The sequence below is a fragment of the Gymnoscopelus microlampas genome, assembly GCF_963454915.1.
Source record: "Gymnoscopelus microlampas genome assembly, chromosome: 20".
In the NCBI taxonomy this organism is placed as follows: domain Eukaryota; kingdom Metazoa; phylum Chordata; class Actinopteri; order Myctophiformes; family Myctophidae; genus Gymnoscopelus; species Gymnoscopelus microlampas.
Genome location: NC_139957.1, coordinates 457,527 through 479,467, shown reverse-complemented (window position 1 = coordinate 479,467; position 21,941 = coordinate 457,527). Strand labels below are relative to the sequence as shown.

General features: G+C 42.2%; 1 protein-coding gene across 1 annotated transcript; it reads right to left on the bottom strand.

Annotated features, from left to right (window-relative positions):
* Window positions 1-233: 233 nt before the first annotated feature.
* LOC311036474 (uncharacterized protein) lies at window positions 234-19,069 on the bottom strand. Its single transcript, XM_084045190.1, has 2 exons — window positions 18,848-19,069; window positions 234-2,215 (listed from the first exon to the last, which is right to left on the bottom strand). The coding sequence occupies exons 1-2, from the start codon at window positions 18,999-19,001 to the stop codon at window positions 1,503-1,505; spliced, it is 867 nt and encodes a 288-aa protein (XP_083901316.1). The 5' UTR covers window positions 19,002-19,069; the 3' UTR covers window positions 234-1,502.
* Between the last annotated feature and the right edge of the window lie 2,872 nt (window positions 19,070-21,941).

The window sequence follows — 21,941 nt, the reverse complement described above, 5'->3', positions numbered from 1 at the left end:
TTAACACAATGGTGAACGATATATAGCACTGGTTCTCAAAGTGTGGTCCCTTCATTCAGATACGCTGACAACTCCATTATCAACGCTAAGGTGTTGAAAATGATCATTGATCATTATTATTATATAACATGTATGGATCCGATTTTATTTATAGATACTTATCGGATCGGCTTTAGTACTTATACATATGAAAATATATCAGTTGGTCACTTAAAATGCTTTGTCTACACAAGTGTTTATTTTGTTTATTCATAATGTAGGTGAAAGCAACATAACACAAAAAACATATACTAGGGCTGCAACTACCAGTTATCTCCTTTAGGATTATTCTATGGTGCGTTGCGAGCTTATTAAAAAGGGGGAAAAAAACGTATTACATTAATTTGTTCGATTAACTGTTGCACCCTTAGCATACTTCACAATTCATTCATTTTCTTTCCAAAATAGTGAAAACAGCAGATCTACAAGCTCACGGAGCTTGTAGTTGGGTATTTTATCTATGAATGTGCCTTAGAAACAAAACGTTTGAAAAGCACTAGGTTAGGACATAGTCTTCATTTCATAGAGAAGGAGCACATGTGTATCAAGGGTTGGCAGGGCAATTATGTTGTTATGCTGGGGTGAACATTCAGCAGTAATAGCATATCTACAACCTCACAATGTGTTGCAATTTGCTGTCTGAGGAGATTTGGTATAGAGTGGGGGAAAAGATGCAGACCAAATATAGAGAGCCCTGGGGGACCCAGGGAAACTAAGTATTAGTTTATTAAAGGACCACTTCACCTATTTTCAACCTATCTTCATATACTGTAATTGGTACTCACTAATGCTCATTATAAGATGACACCATTTCTGTCTACTCACTCAAGTGTCTCAGATGAGGGCTGTGGACAGTTCAGACTACCAAATACATCATTAGTGGGCAGGTTTGATAATATAATATACAAATATTTCCAAGTTGTTTTATTTATTAATGCAATAACAATGGTTTCTATTTCAGCAGGCTAACTTTCCAGGAAGACAAAGGCTGTGTTTTCTATTCGCTTGGAAGCCCCATCAAAGACGTCATTGGTGGGCAGGTTTCTGAACTGTCCATAGCCCACCAATGAGGTAGAGTAGATATCGTGCCATCTTATAATGAACATGAGCGGGGACCGATTATATAAATATAAGGTTGAAAATGGGTGCTTTAAGTATATAGGGTTTAAGTGGTCAACAGTGATAGGAACAGCAGTCCACAGAATTGGTAAAAATTAAAAAGAAAATTCGTTTTTTGTTTGAACATCAGGGGCTGTTTGGTATTCCTGTAAAACAGAGCTTGAATACGTTTGGCTTCAAAAGGCGTGGAGTCAGGAATCGAGTCATTTTATAACCCCCCTTTCTGAATATCTAAGAACACATCATTTTGTTGACAAAGGGCATGAGGGTGAATATAATGACATAATGTTATTTAATTTATTTCCAATCTCTTTTTTGGCCCAAACTATAAAACTAAAGGGTTTCTATCCTCTATGTATTCTCATGTGTATCTTCAGATATTCATTTCGATTAAAAATCTTGCCACAAACCGAACACCCAAAGGGTTTCTCCCCTGTATGTATTCTCATGTGCATCTTCAGACTTCCATTCTGATTAAAGCTTTTGCCACAAACTGCACACGTAAAGGGCTTCTCTCCCGTGTGTATCATAATGTGCCTCTTCAGGTGTCCCTTTTGATTAAACTTTTTGCCACAAACCGTACAACTAAAAGGTTTTTCCCCTGTGTGACTCATGGATGGCGTTTGGGTTGATGACGTCAGGTCGTGGAACAGTGCGCTGCTGAAAGACAGTCCTTGTCCTTCCACATAGTGTGTCTGTGGTGATATCAGTGTGTTTACCCTGGTCTCCTCCCACTCATCACTGTCTTCAGTGCCAGATTCAGAACAGTGTGAAGAGAGGAGCTGGACATCACTGTTTGGTTGTGATGTTCCACAGTCCTCTCCATCAGCTAATGTTTTCATGTGTTCAGTTGAGGTGCTGGCTACAGGCTCTGTCTCTCTGTTTTCATCGCCATCTTCACTTTTCACCGCTAGTAATGTCAACCCCTCCTCTGGTCTTCGAAGTAGCTCCTCATGTTCCTCTTTAACGTGTTGAGGTTCTGGTTCCTCCTGGACCAGACTGGAGCTCCTCTTCTGCTGTTCAATAGAATCCTCCTCTTCACACGCAGGGAGGAAGTCTAGCAGAATGCAGATTGAGAGAAACAGTGGTCAATTTGATGCTTGATATTCACATACATTTTATCATGCCATTCTACATTTTACGCCGCGGCTCTGAAAGAGGCTAAGCCATCTGTAAGACGGTCTGTGTGTCTGTCTGCCCAGAGCTATTCTTGCAAGGTGCAGGACCATTCAACACCAAACTTATACTGAAGATAGGTTCTTGGTTTACCTATGATCTTGGATTATTATTGTGTTGTCCTTGCTTACTGTAAACAGGCGCGGACTGGCCATTTGGCATACCGGGCAAATGCCCGGTGAGCAGTTTTTTATTTTTTATACTATATTTTCGCTCCCGTTTTAGGATTATTACGGTCATTTCCGGGTCGCACGGCCCAATTATTAGTTACGTTAATGTTTGGGTTGGGATGTTTTCCAGCAGGGGCCTCAGTGCGGCTGCAGAGTTCATGTGCAGGGTTGGGCTGAAACAGTGATCCCCCCCCCCCCCACCCCGTTGACAAAACGGCCCGGGGGGTGGTGGGCCGGTTCGGACCAAAATGCCAGGGCTGAATTTTGGTCCCAGTCCGGCCCTGACTGTAAATCACAGTGGATGTCTGCTAAATGCCTAAATTTTAAATTGTAACTGTTGTGTACGTTGTCATCAGGCTAATGTAGAATCACACAAATGTTTGATGACATTGTGACATGTCAGGGATGTTGCTACAGTAGGTTTCCAATGTAATGAGTCCCGAGACTCATGGGTAGTCTTTTATGCATCCCAGGGGAATGGTCATTTTTGACAAATTGCAGTGTTTAGAGCAGTACTGTGCAGCAATCACCCAGTGGTTTTATTTTGCCGACATCTGCTGGTACCTCCATGTCATTACAGTGTAAGGTTGGGCGATATGATGAAATTTCCCCACCGCCCATCGTCAGCTAAAATATCGCCGATTGCCGATATATTCGCCAGAAACGAATGGGTTAATGGTTATGCAGCGCGCGCGCACACGCACCCTCCCCCCCACACACACACACACGCAGCGAACGGCGCCGCCCCCACGGTGTTGAAGCGCACGCCGCACATGTGACTGAAGCCAGGTGGGAGAGGACATCGCCATTTTCACTGGATGTAAACATGATGGAAGTCGAAGAGGTCGTTCTTGTTGCCAAGAAAAAGACGAAATCCCCTATATGGGAACATTTCGGATTCGAGCCAGATGAAGCAGGCAAGCCCAAAGACACAACGAGGGCCATTTGCCGCCTTTGCAAGAAGCTTGTGCCGAGTAAAGATGCAAACACCACCAATTTGCATGAACATCTGCAGAAACGCCATCCCGCGGAGTATGCAAAACTTCCACCGAAAGAAACGGCCCCATCAACCGCAAGTGCAACAACAACACCCCCGCTTCACCAGCCCCAAATCCTTGGAGCCTTTTCCAAAAGTATTAAATACAAAAAGGAGAGCCCGAGATGGATAAAATGCACAAATGCTGTATCGAGATATATCGCCAAGGACATGAGGTCTTTCCATACTGTTGAGAAGGAGTCATTTAAGGAGCTACTGGCCACATTTGACAAACAGTATGAGCTACCTGCGAGGAAATATTTTACCAAAACTGCTATACCCGATTTATATAACAGAGTCAGGGCTGAAATAAATAAAGAGCTGGAGGCAGCGGACTTTGTCGCGCTGACCACAGATATGTGGTCAGCTCTCAACATGGTCCCTTACATGGGACTCACAGCCCACTACATCACGCCAAGTTGGGGATTGGAGGCCAAATGTCTTGAGACAACATACGTCCCCGATGACCACACGGCGGATGTCTTAAAAGAAGAACTAGAAGAATGCTGTAAAGCGTGGGGGATCACGAAGGAGAAAGTCTCATGTGTTACCACGGATAATGGCTCCAACATTGTTAGTGCCATGAACAAATTGGGATGGCCATGGCTTAATTGTTTTGGCCATAATCTCAATGTGGCCGTGAATAACGCCATCAAGAAGGAGAAGAAAGGCACAGACCATGCCTTTCAGACGTGCAGAGCTGTGAATGGTGCTTTTGCTCACAGCTGGCACAGGCGACGGGAACTTCGTGCAGCCCAAGAGGACCTCAAGCTGCCAGACCATTCTATGATAGCGGTAAGTAAAGCCCATGACATAGAGTTAAGAAATTGCCAAAGCGGAACAATACAATCAAAACAATGTTTGTACAATTAAATGCTAATAAAGAAAGCTGTTGCAACTTAGACTCTCTTTCTCTCCCCCTCCCCTCTCTCTCCCGAGTCTCCCCCTCCCCTCACCCAGTAGCCCCCCCCCCCCTCTCTCTCACACACACAAACAAAACATGCATATTTGTCACACGTATCTTTATAACGTTACTTACGATAGCCTATTATTTATTAAGCTGTGTTATAAAATTTAAATATTAGCCCAATTAACACATTTATTGTATGTGTTTGTTCGTTTGTTTTAAGGAGTGTGCAACTCGCTGGGGAACAAAACAAAAAATGGTGGAGAGAGTCATCGAACAAGAAGATGCCATAAAAAGGGTATTTGCTGCTGATAAGGGCAGACGCACTCCTCTCCCATCTTTAAATTGGCAAGATATGAGTGTCCTTAGGGCAGTGAATGCAGGCTTAAAACCAGTGGCAGATTTCACAGACATTTTGTCTGCGGAAAATTATGTGACGGTGTCCTCTCTGATACCAATGCTCCAACATCTCACTGACAAAGCTCTTAAAATAGGAGACGACGATCTCCCAATGACAAAGAGCATCAAACAGGAGGTTTTATCACAGCTGGAGAACAAATACGATAATGCCAAAACCATACTACTTCTGCGCACAGCCACTTTGCTCGATCCGCGGTACAAGGGAGACCATTTAATACCCGCTCATTTGGATCTAATCAAAACTCATCTCCAGAACGAGATGGTGGCGTTCTGGTCCAAAAAAAATGAGCCTGTTGCCCCAGCGGTGCGTGTTCGAGTGGAAGAAGATGATGAGGGGGGGGCGGAGGAGAGGGAGACTGTACGTCAACAGCCAATGAAGAAGGCCAAATCACTGGGTGGCCTCTTGGGGAGAGCAAGGCCCGTGGTGAGCCGTACCCCGCAGCAGAGGGCTGAGACAGAAATTGACACCTATCTCGGTGAAGAAGCAATTGATGGTGACGATGACCCACTACAATGGTGGAAACTGCACGGCGAAAAGCGCTTTCCTTTAATGGCCTACATGGCACGCAAATACCTCTGTATCCCAGCAACAAGCACACCCTCAGAAAGAGTTTTTAGCACCGCTGGAAATGTTGTCACCAACCTGCGCACATTGCTTAAGCCACACAAGGTCAATATGCTTGTTTTCCTGGCTAAGAATCTTTAAGCATGCAGCAAACCCACTGTTTGGTTTATATTTTGCTGCAATTTATTCAGATTTTTTCTTTTTCATTTGCACTGCATATTCATAAGGCTACATTGTCCTTGTTTATCTGTAAGCCTTAACTGTAGGACCAAGGCTTAACCTACAAATAAACCATACGTTGGTTTATATTTTGATCAGGGGATAACCTGCACTTTATTTGCATTTGTTTTTGCACTACTTTATTGTATTGATTACATTGTTCATATTTGTAAGGCTTAACTATTGGCCCAAGCACAATAAACCACATGGTGGTTTATCAGGGATAACCTGAAATGTATTTAGGTTTATTTTTATTTGCACTAGGCCAGTATGCCTATATTTTTCATTTATTTATTTGTCTTAACTTGAATATAAATAAACGGGTTTATATTTTGCACAGAACAGCTATAGGCCTACTGTTTTACATTTTATTTTTCAATTATTATTTTTTAATTGTGTTAATGTTTACTTTTACAATAGAGGGTCTCAGAGGGAGACAGCTCAGGAACGTTTTAGCCATTGGTGAAACAGTTATGTCGCACTGTATTTGTTCATAGCCCTGCCTTTTGCTGTTGTTATTATAGGCTAGTATTATTGTGAGGCTCTTGTGTTGACCAAATATTTATTTGTGTTTGAATAAAATTGCCTTCACTGATCCTCTGACATCTGTCCTTGTCCTTAATATGAAAATCGAATTGTACTGAAAAACTATTCTGCAGCAGCGGGCGATATAATGGTGTTTTGATTCCACTACTTTACTGACTGTTTACAATCCATGCGTAATGTGCGTCATGGCCATAATATGAAATAGGAATATTTGGGACAAATGTGTGATTGTCGAAATTAATTGATTTAACATGCATTAATACAATAGCCCCGAGAGGATAAGAACTCAAGATAACAGTTTCAAAGTCAAATGCATTTATTCAATTCAAAGCAGTGCTGCTTGAACCGGAGTGTCGTGTCCTTGGAAAGTTGAATTGAGGCTATGTCTACAGAATTCATGGGTGAAAAAGATTAGGTATCACATTTAATTATGATGTGTCGGTCCTTTTTCTTGTTCCGCAAGGCACCTCTCGTCTCGTCAGGTAAGGCTTTGATCACGGCAATGAATGAACTTATGTAGGCCTGGCCTACTAGGCTACAGGACCAGAGTTTTTTTTAATGGTTTGTCTTTTTAAAATAAAACATTATTTGCTCTCAACCGCTGGTAAAGCTGGTTAAACCTCCGCTTAATTCACTGTCACTCATTCTATGAAATGGTCGGACCATAGACTGTAGGTCAGTGTTGCCATGTCTGCTTATTATAAGCGACTTTGTGCTTGTTTTTCTATGAATTCTTTATATGTAGACACGTTGTGAGCTTGTAGATCAGCTATTTTCAATATATTTTATGTATAGATAGATAGGTCGGTCGGTCATGTGGCCTATTAGTCGCTTGTTTTGGTATTGTTTTACTTTTCATAGACCTGGCTGCTTATTTCTATCGCAATGAATCTGGCAACACTGGCCTGGGCGCTCCCCCCGCTGCTCACAGCAGCAGCAGCTGCTCGCTGGCCCAAACTGATTCGCATTTTGAGCACACTTTATTGCGCTGTACAGGCTAATTGGGCTACAATTGAAGAGTTAGATTTTCGAGAAGGCTGAGTAGGAATAAAATGTGCAAAAAAACAATAAAAAAACTAAAAAATTAAAAAATTAAATATCGCGGGGAAAATCGCCTAATAAAAATATTCGACGATAGGACTCATCCAATCGTCGAATAACGATATATTCGTCCAATCGCCCAACCTTATTACAGTGTTTGTCAATAGGGAAGGATTGATGGGGGGAGCAGGGTCCTAGCACCCGTGAATATCTAGGTATTTTCTCACAGTCAGGCACATTGTGGCAAAAGCTTTACCAGATCTAGTTAAAGAAATTTGATGTGGCAAAAAAAGAAAAGGAAAAAGTGCAGCGTTCCCTGCAGCCAGATCAATGGATTATGTTACTATTAGGTATCAACTCTTTGACTTCCAATAACAAGATTTCTCTTCTTACTTTGCTATGGCCCACACCGCCAATGACGAGACTGACGAGATTTTGTGTTTTCCGTGGTTTTCCACTAGATGGCGCTGTTTGCTCGCCTATAGGTCACCGTTTGGCTCCCTGTGAAGGGGAGAAGCAGCCCGCCAGAAGCAGCTCACCAGAAGCAGCCCGCAGCCCGCAAAAATGACAGATCTGATGTCACAACGTGTCAGCTATTTTCGACACACGACCCGCTGTATGCCGAAGTATATCTCGAGCTTAAATCTTTGCTTGCCAACGATGACATTTCACATCAAACTCTGTCAAGGCTCAGCCCGCCGTCAACGAGAAAGACTAACTTTCCAGGAAAGACATTTTGTTTTCAGTGGTTGTCCACCAGTTGGCGCTGTTATCTACCGTATGAATGATGCTTTCACTGCCTGATGACGACAGACCCGGAATTGGCGTCATTTAAAAAAAAATAAAAGCTCATTTACATCCAGTTTATTTCCTATGGGGAAATCGCTATTTCTCCGTTCCTTGCTTTACATCAAAAACAAGCTGCATTCAAACGGCCACAGCTGTGCAATGGATTACCCTGTGCGGATATATATATTTTTCCTCTACTACGACAACTAGGTCTGTGAATCGTCTGCTATCTCACGATTCGATTCCGATTATTGGAGTCCAGATTCCGATTTTTTCAAAACAAACGGGTCTAGATTCAAAAACGTTTTTTTTCCGATTTGAAATTGTTTTTTTTTTCCCCGATGGAAAACGATTCTGAATTTAAAACGATTCTCGTTTCAAAAATTAGGATTTCAGGATCTACTTAACTCCAGTCTGCTGCCATGAAAGCAGCAGCTTTTATAATTATAAATACAAATTTGTGTAATACAAATACACAATACACACACACATACAGATACAGTTAGCTTGCTCACGCTCTCCAAATTTACACGACTAGAAAGACTAAACACTAAAGCTCTACTCGCTTCTCATTTTCAGTGCTTCCGTTACACAGACTGTTTAGGCAGAAGCATTTGAAATTGTGAGCCAACAGTCTGTCTCGAGACTACGCTCAACCAGACCTGTTGAAAGGAAGCAGTTTCTGTGCAAACAAATGCAGCTGAAACAACGAGACAGACAAGTACTGCCTGCCCTCAGCCCAGCTGCTCCCACGGCCAAAGATAAACACACGACTCCAATGAGACATGCTGAGACTGATGTGCTGCACACATGTCAGAGAGAGAATAATAACAGCAAGATGACTGGTTCTGGATTTTCCTGAGAAGGCAAGAGAGTGGTGGATAAAACGACAATGGTATTACACAGTTAGGGTTAACCCAAACATCACACCAGTGGGCTCAGTGTGTGTGTGTGTGTGTGTGTGTGTGTGTGTGTGTGTGTGTGTGCGTGTACGAGCACGCCTAACACACATGAAGCAACACACACTACAACACACACCACATCATTTAGGCAGTCATTCACGCCTGATTCAAACAGGGCAAAATTAATATCCATGGTGATTGGTAATGTATTACCCCAGATAATGACACTATCCTGTTTGTATTGCAAAACTACGGCTTTACGAACCCACTTAATCTAATTGAGCCCTGTAATTCCTTCACAAGCACATAAACAGAACTATTTATTTCATTGAACTATCTGTTTAACAGTTTATATCCTACTTATTGGCAAATGGAGAGTGACAGCGTCCATGCAGCTGTTGAGACAGCACAAAAGAAAGTGCCTGTGTACTACTCTCCACATGGATACTACACTCTCATTAGGGCTGCCACACGCAAACGATGTTACTGAGTTAATAGACTTAAAAACTAGCATCAACAAATAACATAGGAAAGACAAAATAAAATAAAATGAAAGACCAACCATAACAAACCAGAAGCTGATCAGTCTGATTGCTCGAGTCCGCGTGACATAAACGTCCCAGGCCCACACTGGGCACAAGTCACTGCGGGCGGCACTCACATCACTCTCACCCAAGGGAGGGATGTAAGCCAACAAGTGCAAAGGCCGGTGCTCGGAACACAGCACCTTAGGCAGAAAAGAGGGGTTAGGTCGGTCCGGACACTCATCGTGTCAGGACCCATCCAGAAAAACTCTGCTCTCACAGAGAGTGCATGGAGCTCACTGACCCGCTTAGTGGAGGTGAACGCCACCTTCCACAAGTGGTGCCTAAGGGAAATAGTGTCCAGGGGCTCAAAGGTCGGCTGAGCAAGCGCTGACAGCACCAAGCCGAGGTCCCAAGTGGGAACCGGGGGAGCTCGCACCGGACGAAGGCACCTAACGCCCCTCATGTAGAGGGAAAGCAATGGGTGTCTGTCTACCCATTGGTCCCTCCAGGCCGTCATCATGACCCGCAGAGATGGCGGCAAGGTACACCTTCAGTGTAGACGCCGCCCTGCCTGCATCCAACAACGACTGCAAAAACTGCAGCACAGTCTGGACAGTACAGGTCTCTGGAATGGCATCATGGCCGACGCACCACTAAACACACGCCATCTTTGCTGATAAGCCGTGTTAGTGGCAGGGGCCCTGGAACTCTGCAATGTATGCACAACACTGTCCAGGAGCCCCAAATAAGACTGATGCCTCTCAGAGGCCAGGCCCACAACTGAAGGCGGCGCAGGTCTGGAAGCCACAGGGTCCCCTGGGTTTGTGAAACCAGAATGGGTCACAGTGGCAGCCGCAACAGCGAGCCCAAGATGCGAGACAGCAACAACCTGACTCAGGGGGGCCTCGGTCATCACAGAGCTATCAAGAGCCACCGATGGCTCCACATCTCGACCCTGTCCACCCTCAAGTGGAACAGGGGGCGCCAACAGGACCGCGCTAACCAACTTCCGTCACGCCGTCGCTAACATGCGCCCGTCACCATGAGGTGATGTGTCTGTGTAGCCGCGGAAGCCACCCGAGGCACAGGCCCGGGACAGGACAGCAGCCGCCGTCTCCTGTCAGGAGGAGGAAAACGATGGAGGAGAACCCACTGAGCCGCTATGCCGGCCCTAGTCTCCTTACAGCACCACAGGTAAGAAGGAAGGTCGCCTCCAGCCGGAGGACCTGACCTTCGGGACAGTTGGACACAGTAGCCTGAATGCCCTATTGTAAACCTTGTAATAATGTACAAGGCAGTGATACTGATAGGCCTGCGTTCTGCGTCTCTGACGCATCTGATTAAGAAAAGACGGAGCCAACTCACCGTCCGACGTCCCTGCGTCCAGGGGACGCACATGCACTGTTGTCAACAACAAATTCCATGTTAAGAAAAAAGTCGCAGTAATAAATACCCGAAGCAACGTCTCTGCTCTGTACCGTGTATGCCGTGAGCTGACCTGATTTTATGGGTCAAACTTTTAAATATGACACACGTCACCGGAGCTGAACTCTATGGAGCTAAAACATGAACGTTTGCGACATGGGCAGTCGCCAAAATCGATATTTCTTGTAAATGAAAAACATAAGTGATTGTTCATTGTTGTTATAGTGGTGTAAAATGCAACCATATTTAAATGCCAAAGTATTTAATTTGCAATGTTTTTATTTTCATTTTACTTTACTATATTTTGGTGCTATTTACTTTATATAGCCTACTGTTCTATGTTTGCATACTTATATTATGCAAACATTAAAGTTGTCAGCTTTAGAATATTGTTTATTTCTTCCAGATACATTTTCTACATTAATATAACCATATAAGATGAAACACAAATTAAACGGAGCACTTTGTTAAAAATTACACATTTTATTATAGTAGGGTCCGAAAGTGAGGTTCTGTGACCATCCTTTGGCAAGTATGTTTTGACGATTGATTTGACCTCTATGGACCCTTTAGAAAAGATTTAGCCCCCAGGTCCCTCCCAAAAATCCCGGCATTTTTTGCTAGACAGCCAAATTCAAAATGGCGCCCGGCGCCATCTCTAAAAATTAACTTTTGATCTGAATGACCTAGAATCATGTATGAAGGCACTTTTCCATACAAGTCAACCATGAGGATTCCAAATCTGACACAATTTTAATTGTAAGACCTCGTTTTGACTCCGAAATTCAAGATGGCCGACATCCAGTAGAGTAAAAACTTATACCCAGGGGGCAAAGGGGGGTATGCTGCATTTGCCCTGCCATAAAAGGTTGGCCACCAGAAATAATATCTATGACCCAGTAGGATCACAACCTATATGGACAACCCGGTCACCTTGCTGCTGGAAATCCAATATGGCCGCCTCAATATTATCAGAAAATAGCTTTGGCAATAACTTTTGAACCAGATGGGCTAGAAATAAAAACTTGGTGTCTATTTCATGGTTTCAGAGCATGAGAAACTCAATGGAATACTTATCTTTATGATTTGGTGTGTCTGGACCTTTCATTTGCATATTTCCAAGATGGACGCCACGCGAAAATGAGTTTTACTATGACTTTTACAGTGACAGCTGACTGTTATGGCAAAAAGTCTGCTTTTTAAGTAATATGAACACATTTGGTCAGTTTGAGCTTTAATTTATATGTTGTCAATATGGCAGACCCACACCATGAGTCTGGTCAGAGTCGTGTAATCCGGGATGCAGAGATGGTAGTCAAGGCAGCAGTGGAGACTAACCCATTTACAGTGAGCACATCATCCATGATCAACATATCTACAGGACAGTGTGCTGATTCCACAGTCAAGGACGACTTGATGAGTGTGAAAGAACTGGGTCTGAAGGCACTGTGTGAGTCACTGTCCAGTGAACAGAAGAAGACAAGCATAATGAAGCTTAACACTTTCTACACTCAAAACACAAAATCTAAAATATCTAAGGGGAAAACCTCAGCACCTGGCAAGAGCAATGAAATTACTGCCCTCCTGCGCATGACCCAAATCATAGCCAGTGGTGGAGAACTCAACCTTGTTGACTTTATAGGCAACCACGAGTGCAGTGACTTCCCCCCTTCCCTCTTCCAGGAAGATGGCAGGATGAGAACAGGTACCAAGGCAAGCCTTGTTAAGGTCCTGAAAGAGGAGACCAAAGTTGCATGCATCCCTGACCTGCCTACAGAAGACATAAAAACAGCAGTAGTTATTGATGCCATGTATGCCATGCGCCATTGGTCGTTCCTGAAAGGTGAAGCATTTGGAACAATCGCTGAACGATACCAACGTCTGCTGTTGAATGATGTGCCTGCTGGCACAGAGATCATTCACTTCTGTTTTGACCGGTACAGTGGACCTAGTCTTAAGACAGCTGAGCAAGAACACAAACTGTATGCTTGACCAAAACCTACCAAAGAATATAGCTGCAAGCAGCGATAATACGGGGCCAGTGAGAGAGAGACAGACAGACATGGAAACTGGAGAGAGAGAGAGAGAGAGAGAGAGAGAGAGAGAGAGAGAGAGAGAGAGAGAGAGAGATGGAAACTGGAGAGAGAGAGAGAGAGAGAGAGAGAGAGAGAGAGAGAGAGAGAGAGAGAGAGAGAGAGAGAGAGAGAGAGAGAGCCATGGAAACGGAATAGATTGAAGAGAGACATGGAAACGGAATAGATTGATGAGAGAGAGAGATGGAAACAGAATGGATAGATTGGACATCTCAACCTATTGCCATTAACAGGAATCGAACTCTCAACCTTCGGACTAGGATAAGGATAATTCCTTTTAACAGGTCGTTCATGAAAGTCCTTGTGGTCTTGTTTCCAATGAGAACCTGTGAGCAATTAGGGGTTAAGAGTCTTGCTCAGGGACAAATTTCATTTCATCGACGCATATGCTGGGATGGCCTGGAATCGAACCTGGGGCAACCAGGGCCTCTGGTTCCCTAGGCGTGCTCACTAACCACCCAGCTATGGCCGCCCCATGATAGGCTAATAGGCTGCAACACTACCTATAGTGCTATAGCTTTGTCCAGGCTGATGTTGTCTGTTGAAGATCATAAACTCTTGCCTTCTGTCATGAACCAAGCCAACACTAAGATCACTCGTTCACAAACCATTTACCAATAGAGAAATTGTATGTCTCCTCGCTACCGAAAACAGTGAAAGCAGCCGATCTACAAGCTCAGAAACACGTTGCTATCTGAAAAGTTTTGAGATTGTAGATCGGCTATTTTCAGAATGAAGTATGTCATACATTGAGAAATCGTACTCTCAAATAAGCATTTCAGGTTATCTTTACCATTTGCACATGTATTCATTGATACAGTCATGTTGTTTGCAATTCAACTTAAATTAAGTCTGCATCAAGTGAGGCTTGAACTGGCGACCTTGAGATTGTGAGGCACTCATTTAAGGGAGACGCCATTGGACCAACAGACAAGGAACTATGAAAAAGGAGATTACACAGACGATACAGTTTCACGCAAATAGCTGAAAAATCCTGGGTTTAAGTGTTTTTCAAACTGCTCAAAATTGCGGACAATCTACGGGCGGAGCTTACTGGTCAAAGCGATAGATGTGTTCCTCATGAGTCAAGGCACATGTGTAAGCAGGTTTCACGACTTTCGGCCAAACGAGGCATGACTTATGCCTGTTTAAAGTCTGCCTTTTCAAAAAATTGCTATAGCGCCCCCTTTTGGCCAATTGGAGTAAGATTGGTTTCAGTGATATTTGGAATGACCCTGTACATTTCTGCAAAGTTTCAAAGAAATGTGAGTCTGCATGTATGTTTTAGGTACAGATGAATAATTTTCATAAAACTGTAATAGTTAAAATCTATCTCCTCCTGGGATTTTTGAGCAATCTGCACGAAACGTTTCACACTTGAACTTTGGACCTCTGCCTACAAAAATTTCCAACGGATTTTCCATAAGTGAAAAAATGCAGAAGTTAGGAGCCAATGACTGTTTTTCATATAATTCAAAATGGTGGGAGATCTAAAGGTCAGAGGTCAAAAGTCAGAGGGTGAAAGTTGTTCAGCATGAGGAGACGCATATGTGTATCCAAGTTTCATGGCTCTAGGTCAAACAGGGCATGAGTTGTACCTGTTCAAAGTTGGCATTTTCAATTGAGTGCTATAGCGCCACCTTTTGACGAAAGATTGTGAGAATTATTTTTTGATCGTTTTTCATGAGCATCTACCATATGGCCGAGTTTCGTAAAAAGCGACTGCACGGTTCAGCCAGAACTGCGAAAAGTGGCAGAAGAAGAAGAGACAGAATACTGCCAATAACAATACGGTTCCGAGCAAAGCTCTGGCCCCGTAAATATGAAGTCAGTATGCATTACACAGCTCCAGATCCTCAGGAGTTTTTTGCTGTGTCAGCTAACAAGGCAAACCTATTGAGTTTCCTCTGTGACGAATGGTGTGAAAATGTGAAACTTAAGTCAGCCCTTGGTCCAACACATCTTTACCTGGGTGGGGGGTTTAAAGAAGAGACAAGGAGTGTGGTGATCAAGGAGGGGTCTATTGAAGATGTCCGTGCACTAGAATCCACACAACAGGAGGCTGATACAAGAATAATACTCCACACCCTGTACAGTGTCCAGAATGACAAAGTTGACAGAGTTGTCATCCATGCCAATGACACAGACATCATCATCATGTGCCTTTACTATGCAGCAACCCATCTCAGATGCCTTCCAGAGCTGTGGTTGAGAACAGAGCAAAATTCATACCTTCCTATCCATCAAATGGTATCAGCACTGGGGCTCGCACAGTGTCGTGCCCTGCCCTTTATCCATAGTTTAAGTGGCAGAGATACTGTACCACCAGCTATCCCTTCTTCACTGGGAAGAAGGCATGGTTCAAGTCTGGATCTGGATCTCTGCACTTGAGGAGTTTGGTGAAAACTCTTATGATTCCCTCTCAGATGACGTCCATCAATCAGGCACGAGACCTCACAATTGCTGTATATACCAAAGCGGACCACCAGGAGGATTTTGACCTGAGTAAGCTTAGAGTGTACAAGTTCCTCAATAATAGATCAACCCTCTTAAAGCTGCTGCCCCCGACAGAGAATGCCTTTGACCTGCACCTGAGAAGAGCTGTTCTAGCAACCATAATAGATAAATGTGCACATATCGCCAAGCCGGATATTCCTTCTTTCACAGAGTATGGATGGTCTCTCAGTGCTAGCAATGCAGTCCCCCTTGCATCTACCGAGCCAGCCTGGCCTGTATCAATGAACAAGGCAATATCATGCAGCTGTATCAAAGGCTGCCAGAAAAACTGTTCCCGTGCAAAGAAGGCAATTCCATGCTACTTAGGATGCCGTTGCCAGGGACTGGAGACACGATGCAGCAGGATCAGTGCAACACATGACAACAGTGACAGTGAATAGCATTGTACCATAGTATCATTGGCTTTAGAAGCAGGCAAGACAGCACCATAGAGGTCAAAATGAACCTTTTGTAGGCAACCTCAACTCCGCCTTTACTCTATTTGTCACTAAGTAGTCTATCTTTTGTTATGTTACTTGAATGCATACCACTATGTTAATTTGTATAGCCCTAAAGTTGAAGTTTTTGGCAAGTCTTGGAGTGTGCATGTGTCTGTTTATATTGTATTTAGTTTATTAAAATGATACATAAGATACATTGTGGGCTTTTTCTCCGATTTTTCTCTGCAATCATCCCCACAACTATAGATCTATAAATCAATAAATCTGAGGGAAAATGTAATACCATACATTATTTATGACTGCAGCCATATTGACAACATATAAATTAAAGCTCAAACTGACCAAATGTGTTCATATTGCTTAAAAAGCAGACTTTTTGCCATAACAGTCAGCTGTCACTGTAAAAGTCATAGTAAAACTCATTTTCGCGTGGCTTCCATCTTGGAAATATGCAAATGAAAGGTCCAGACACACCCAATCATAAAGATAAGTATTCCATTGAGTTTCTCATGCTCTGAAACCATGAAATAGACACCAAGTTTTTATTTCTAGCCCATCTGGTTCAAAAGTTATTGCCAAAGCTATTTTCTGATAATATTGAGGCGGCCATATTGGATTTCCAGCAGCAAGGTGACCGGGTTGTCCATATAGGTTGTGATCCTACTGGGTCATAGATATTATTTCTGGTGGCCAACCTTTTATGGCAGGGCAAATGCAGCATACCCCCCTTTGCCCCCTGGGTATAAGTTTTTACTCTACTGGATGTCGGCCATCTTGAATTTCGGAGTCAAAACGAGGTCTTACAATTAAAATTGTGTCAGATTTGGAATCCTCATGGTTGACTTGTATGGAAAAGTGCCTTCATACATGATTCTAGGTCATTCAGATCAAAAGTTAATTTTTAGAGATGGCGCCGGGCGCCATTTTGAATTTGGCTGTCTAGCAAAAAATGCCGGGATTTTTGGGAGGGACCTGGGGGCTAAATCTTTTCTAAAGGGTCCATAGAGGTCAAATCAATCGTCAAAACGTACTTGCCAAAGGATGGTCACAGAACCTCACTTTCGGACCCTACTATTAGGAACCTTTTATTTCCCTGGGACTCATAAAATGTCCCTGGGACCCATCTAAAAGACCACCCTTGGGTCCCGGGACCCATTACATTGAAAACCTAGCAACATCACTGACATGGTTAATAACGTAATTTAAAAAAATTGTAAACCTATAATAATGACACACTTGAATCATGATGATCCTTTATTATGCCAGAAAGAGATGATATAATGAGGTCCATTCTGACCTGGTGGAGACCTGTGCTCCGAGGACTTTTTCTAGTTATTTTTCATTTTCAAAATAATTTATAAAAAAACAAATTAAAATAAAAAAAAGTAACTGAAACACACACTAAAAAACACAGTTTCCTCATGCATTAGAAGGACAATATCAGTCACCAAAACCAGGGACAGGTGTTTTCAATGAATCTAACATGGTAAAGATGTAGTTTGGAACGGGGCGTGTTTAATAAAATTAATAGCAAGTATCTAAATACTGAATCAAGCAACCTAAAAACTCTGGGGTGCACACAAAAGCCTGAGTAGACCCCAGAAGTGTTCTAAAGTGAAATACTTAAGGGATAATTAAGGGAATGGTCTTTTCATAAATGTATTAAAAGTGCCTACCTGGTAGGGGTAACGTAGCCGCAAGCAACTTAGGTGCTATAAATGCTATCTGCATCTAAGTTGCAATACCCTCCATTGACAGCCCATTCATGAAACAGAAATGTCCTATCTGATTGTATTAAACGACCATAAACTCTATAATATTGCACCTGTACGGAAAGCTTGGGTTATCCTCTCTAGTCTCTGTCAAGTCTTTCTTAAAAATCCCCCTTTGTCACGTAATGAGCAACTTTCGGTCAATAAAGTCTGTGCACTGTGTGCAGTGATTATTTTTCTATTGTTTTCAATAACTCGACTTCCTGCTGCCTCCTGCATATGTGCATATGCTGTTTGGAAATTGCAATTTTTTTGTGTGCAAAATTGCACTTTCCAAACAGGTGGCCAGTGACAAGCGCTTCGTAACTCTAATAAATAGAAAGAAGAAGTCGCTCATATCAACACGTCTTGGGTGGGTTTCTATGAAACAAAAGCATAAGACTTAAGATAATATGTCATAAACATAAGAGGATAACCCAAGCTTTCCATACAGGTGCAATATCGATGAGTTTATCGTTGTTTAATACAATCAGAGAAAAAATTAGAAAAAAACAGTGGTTGAAAAAGTTCTCGCATGTTTTACTTAAGTAAAAGTGTCAATACTCTGTTACAAGTAAAAGTCCAGATTTCAAAATGTACTTGAGTAAAAGTGCAAAAAGTATTGGTATCAAAAAGTACCAAAAGTAGAAAGTACTCATTATGCAGAATGACCCATTTCACACGTCTTCAAATCTTTTGAAAATAGCAGATCTACAAGCTCACAATGCGTCGCATCGCGAGTCGCGACACATTGTGAGCTTGTAGATCGGCTATTTTCAGTTGGCCAAAATGTATACAGGGCTGAATGCCGCACTATGAGCTTGTAGATCTGCATTTTTTTAAATCTTGAACATTAGTGTTTTTTTTTAAATATATATAGTATGTTACAAGTTACTTTGTAGATTTTGATTATTATTACAAAACATACATTACCCACTTCAGCCCTATATACATTTCGGCACATTTTCAACACTTTCAAACGACGTTTACATTCGAAAACTTTAAATGGGACATTCTTCATAATGGGTACTTTTACTTTTGGTACTTTAAGTACATTTTGATACCAATACTTTTGTACTTTTATTCAAGTAAATGTAGAATTCCAGACTTACAGATACTTTTACTCAAGTCAGGAGTACTCTTTCCACCTCTGTTTGGTACCAACCTGGCGTAGTGTTGGTGATGGTGCTCTGCAGTATGTCTATGTGCTGTTGGTATTGGACTATAGTTGTAACAAACACGGCTAAAATGTCCTCCGCCACGGCCGTTAGCCGCTCGTTGACGAACAGTCTCAGCGTCTCCATGTCGCACAAAGTCATTTCTTTCTATAAATGACAACAAAAGCTTATATTTACTGATAAGTATTCACTGTCTCGTTGTTGTTTTTTTTCCCACCGTTCTTCTCTGTAACACCGGAGCTGCAATGTGTAAACAATGCAAACTACTTCCGGGTTGACTACGCAACCACGCATGTCAGGTACCGCGTGAGTTGGTTCCTACCTCTATGGTTGGTTCCGAAATCTCGCGTCATAGGTCAGGGCGTAACTTTTGTGGTGGTGATTTGATGCTCACCGCCACCTGCTGGTGGAGGTCTGTAATAGCGCCACTTGTAGCTTGATGTGTCTGAGGACATTATTTGATTTTATGTGTGCAGTGGTGGACGGTAATGAAGTACATCAGGGGTCTTCGACAGGGGGTCCGGGACCCCTAGGGGGTCCTCAGAGCTAATACAGGGGGTCCGCCAAATCTTTGTGTGATAGGATTTAGTTTTTTTTACATTAACCACTTGAACCCTAGAATTCCTTTTCTGAGGGGAACATTAGCCAAAAATAGCCGATCTACAAGCTCTCAACGCATCGCTCTGCGAGGCGTTGAGAGCTTGTAGATCGGCTATTTTTGGCAAAGAGGCTATAGGTGTAGAGGGAAAAAAGAGCAGACTAAGTAAAAAAAAAAAAACGTTTTAATCTGAAACACAATTTTATACAATATTGAGTAGGGGGTCCCTGCTTCATCTCTCTCTCAGCTAGGGGGTCCTTGGCCTGAAAACGTTGAAGACCCCTGAAGTACATTAACTTCAGTAGGGGAGACTGGGTACAAAAGTAACACTTTTTGTATTTGCCTTCATAATTCACAGACTACTTGAAATATCCTAGTCATCTGTGCCCTAATTAATAATACCATTTTTAAGCTTTCACTAATAAGGACAATGTTAATTTGAATGCAATGAGTCACAGTGTTACAATTGCCCCCGTGACGGAGGCAGTTGTAACAGTGGTTGGGGGCAATTGTAACACTGTAAAAAATAAGTCATATTAACATACTTTATCTCAAATAAAAGCACATCACCAAGTAATATGTATTTTTCATAATTTAACATTTTTACTTACAAATGTTTCATATACATAATTACAATTATTTTGTATTTTTATTCGAATAATTTTATTTTTCAATTTTGTTTTTTCAAATGTATATCTATTTTTTATTTTAATGTATTTTTACTTTGAAATGTAGTGACATTTAGTGAAATATGTTCATTTACTAACATAAAAGTATGTAATCCTAGACAAAAAATCTGCTTGGATTGAAAACACATCGTTAAAAAAACGATGACTACTATCACAATAGAGCTATATTCAGTGGGGGACAAGTAGGCCTACTCACATGTTTTACTTAAAGGTAGCTAAGTGGTTTTCTTTGGTTAAAATAAGTGTTAAAAAGCTCTATATTCTGATAGTACTCATTACAATTGAGTGTTTGTGACGCATTAGCGTGTGACGCATTGTGAGCTTGTAGATCTGCTATTTTCAAAACTAAAGGTTTCAAATAATTGTAATGGAGTAAAAGTACAATATTTCCCTCTGAGATGTAGTGGAGTAGAAGTAAAAGTAGGCTACTGAAAATTGGAAATACTCCGATAAAGTAAAAAAACATATCTCAAAATTGTACTTAAATACAGTACTTGAGTAATTTACTTAGTTACTTTACACCAGTGGTTCTCAACCAGTGGTCCGGGGACCACCAGTGGTCCTTGAGGGAGTTCCAGGGGGTCCCCAGCCAAATTAATAATTAGGAACCAAATTGACCCTTATATGTCTGTAACTCTGAGAGTGTAACGGGTCCATTTGGTTCCATTTGTACACTCTCAGAGTTAAATGAACACGGATAATGATGATACAACACGGATAATGATGATACAGTGTAGACGGGGACCCCCAAGAAATCAAAATGGTTGAGTCCCTGGCATATCATTTCAAATGAGGGTCCGTGGGCTAATATGTGTCAGTGGGGGTCCTTGACGCGAAAAAGGTTGAAAACCACTGCTTTACACAGGCTACTGCAGCTTTAAGAGCGAGCCGCCCATGTCACTGTGGTCCACAATACACCAACACGCCCGTTATGTGCGCTCATGTCTCTCGATCTCCAAGCCCACACAACACAACGCTGGCTTGTAGATCGGGGGGGGGGGGGTGATGTTCCGTGCAAGAAACACCTTCTTAAGGTGAACCCTCTCTGGGGTGAGGTGTTCTCTGTTCAATGCGTTCATTCAAGGTTTTTCTTTTTTTTTGTTCGTAGCGTGTGAAGGATGCGAACATCTGCGCGGCTTTCTGTGCGTGCAGGCGCGTGTGTGTGAGAGAGAGAGTGCGTGTGTGTGAGAGGGAGAGAGAGAGAGAGAGAGAGAGAGAGAGAGAGAGAGAGAGAGAGAGAGAGAGAGAGAGAGAGAGAGAGAGAGAGAGAGAGATTGACAGCTATGCACACGCACGCATAGCGGCACTTCTTTGCGACGCGAGGTTTCTGCACAGCATCTGAGAGAGAAGCGGAGCTTTGATATTTTTTTTTTGTTTAGTTTTTTTAACACGTGTTTTTTTTTGGAAACTGCTTTTCAGTGGGAAACCTGCAGGAAAACACCAAGGTAGACCGTCTCATTTTATATAACATATTCTATGCAACCTATAGCCTACCTTCTATACACTGTTAGAAAGGACTTTTTTGTGTATTATTATTTACACAATATATGAAGTAAAATATACTCAATATAATTGTGTCCTTGATTTTGTGGCTATTATTTGAGTTAACATTACATAAAAATATATATCATTGAAATGCACTCATTCTAGTTAAATAAAATATAATGATTCTGAGAATGATGTTTAAATCTAACTCAATTTTATCTGTTAGTTTTAAGGCTGAAATCATTTTGAGAATATTGTGTGAATCCAACTTAATTTTATGAAGTACTTCTTACAGAGCAGTAGTTGACT

Excerpts from the sequence above, each read along its gene's own strand:
- LOC311036474 (XM_084045190.1), bottom strand. The coding sequence starts at position 19,001 with ATGACTTTGTGCGACATGGAGACGCTGAGACTGTTCGTCAACGAGCGG. Across the intron at positions 2,216-18,847 it reads CATCACCAACACTACGCCAG|ACTTCCTCCCTGCGTGTGAA; the intron begins GTTGGTACCAAA and ends GCATTCTGCTAG.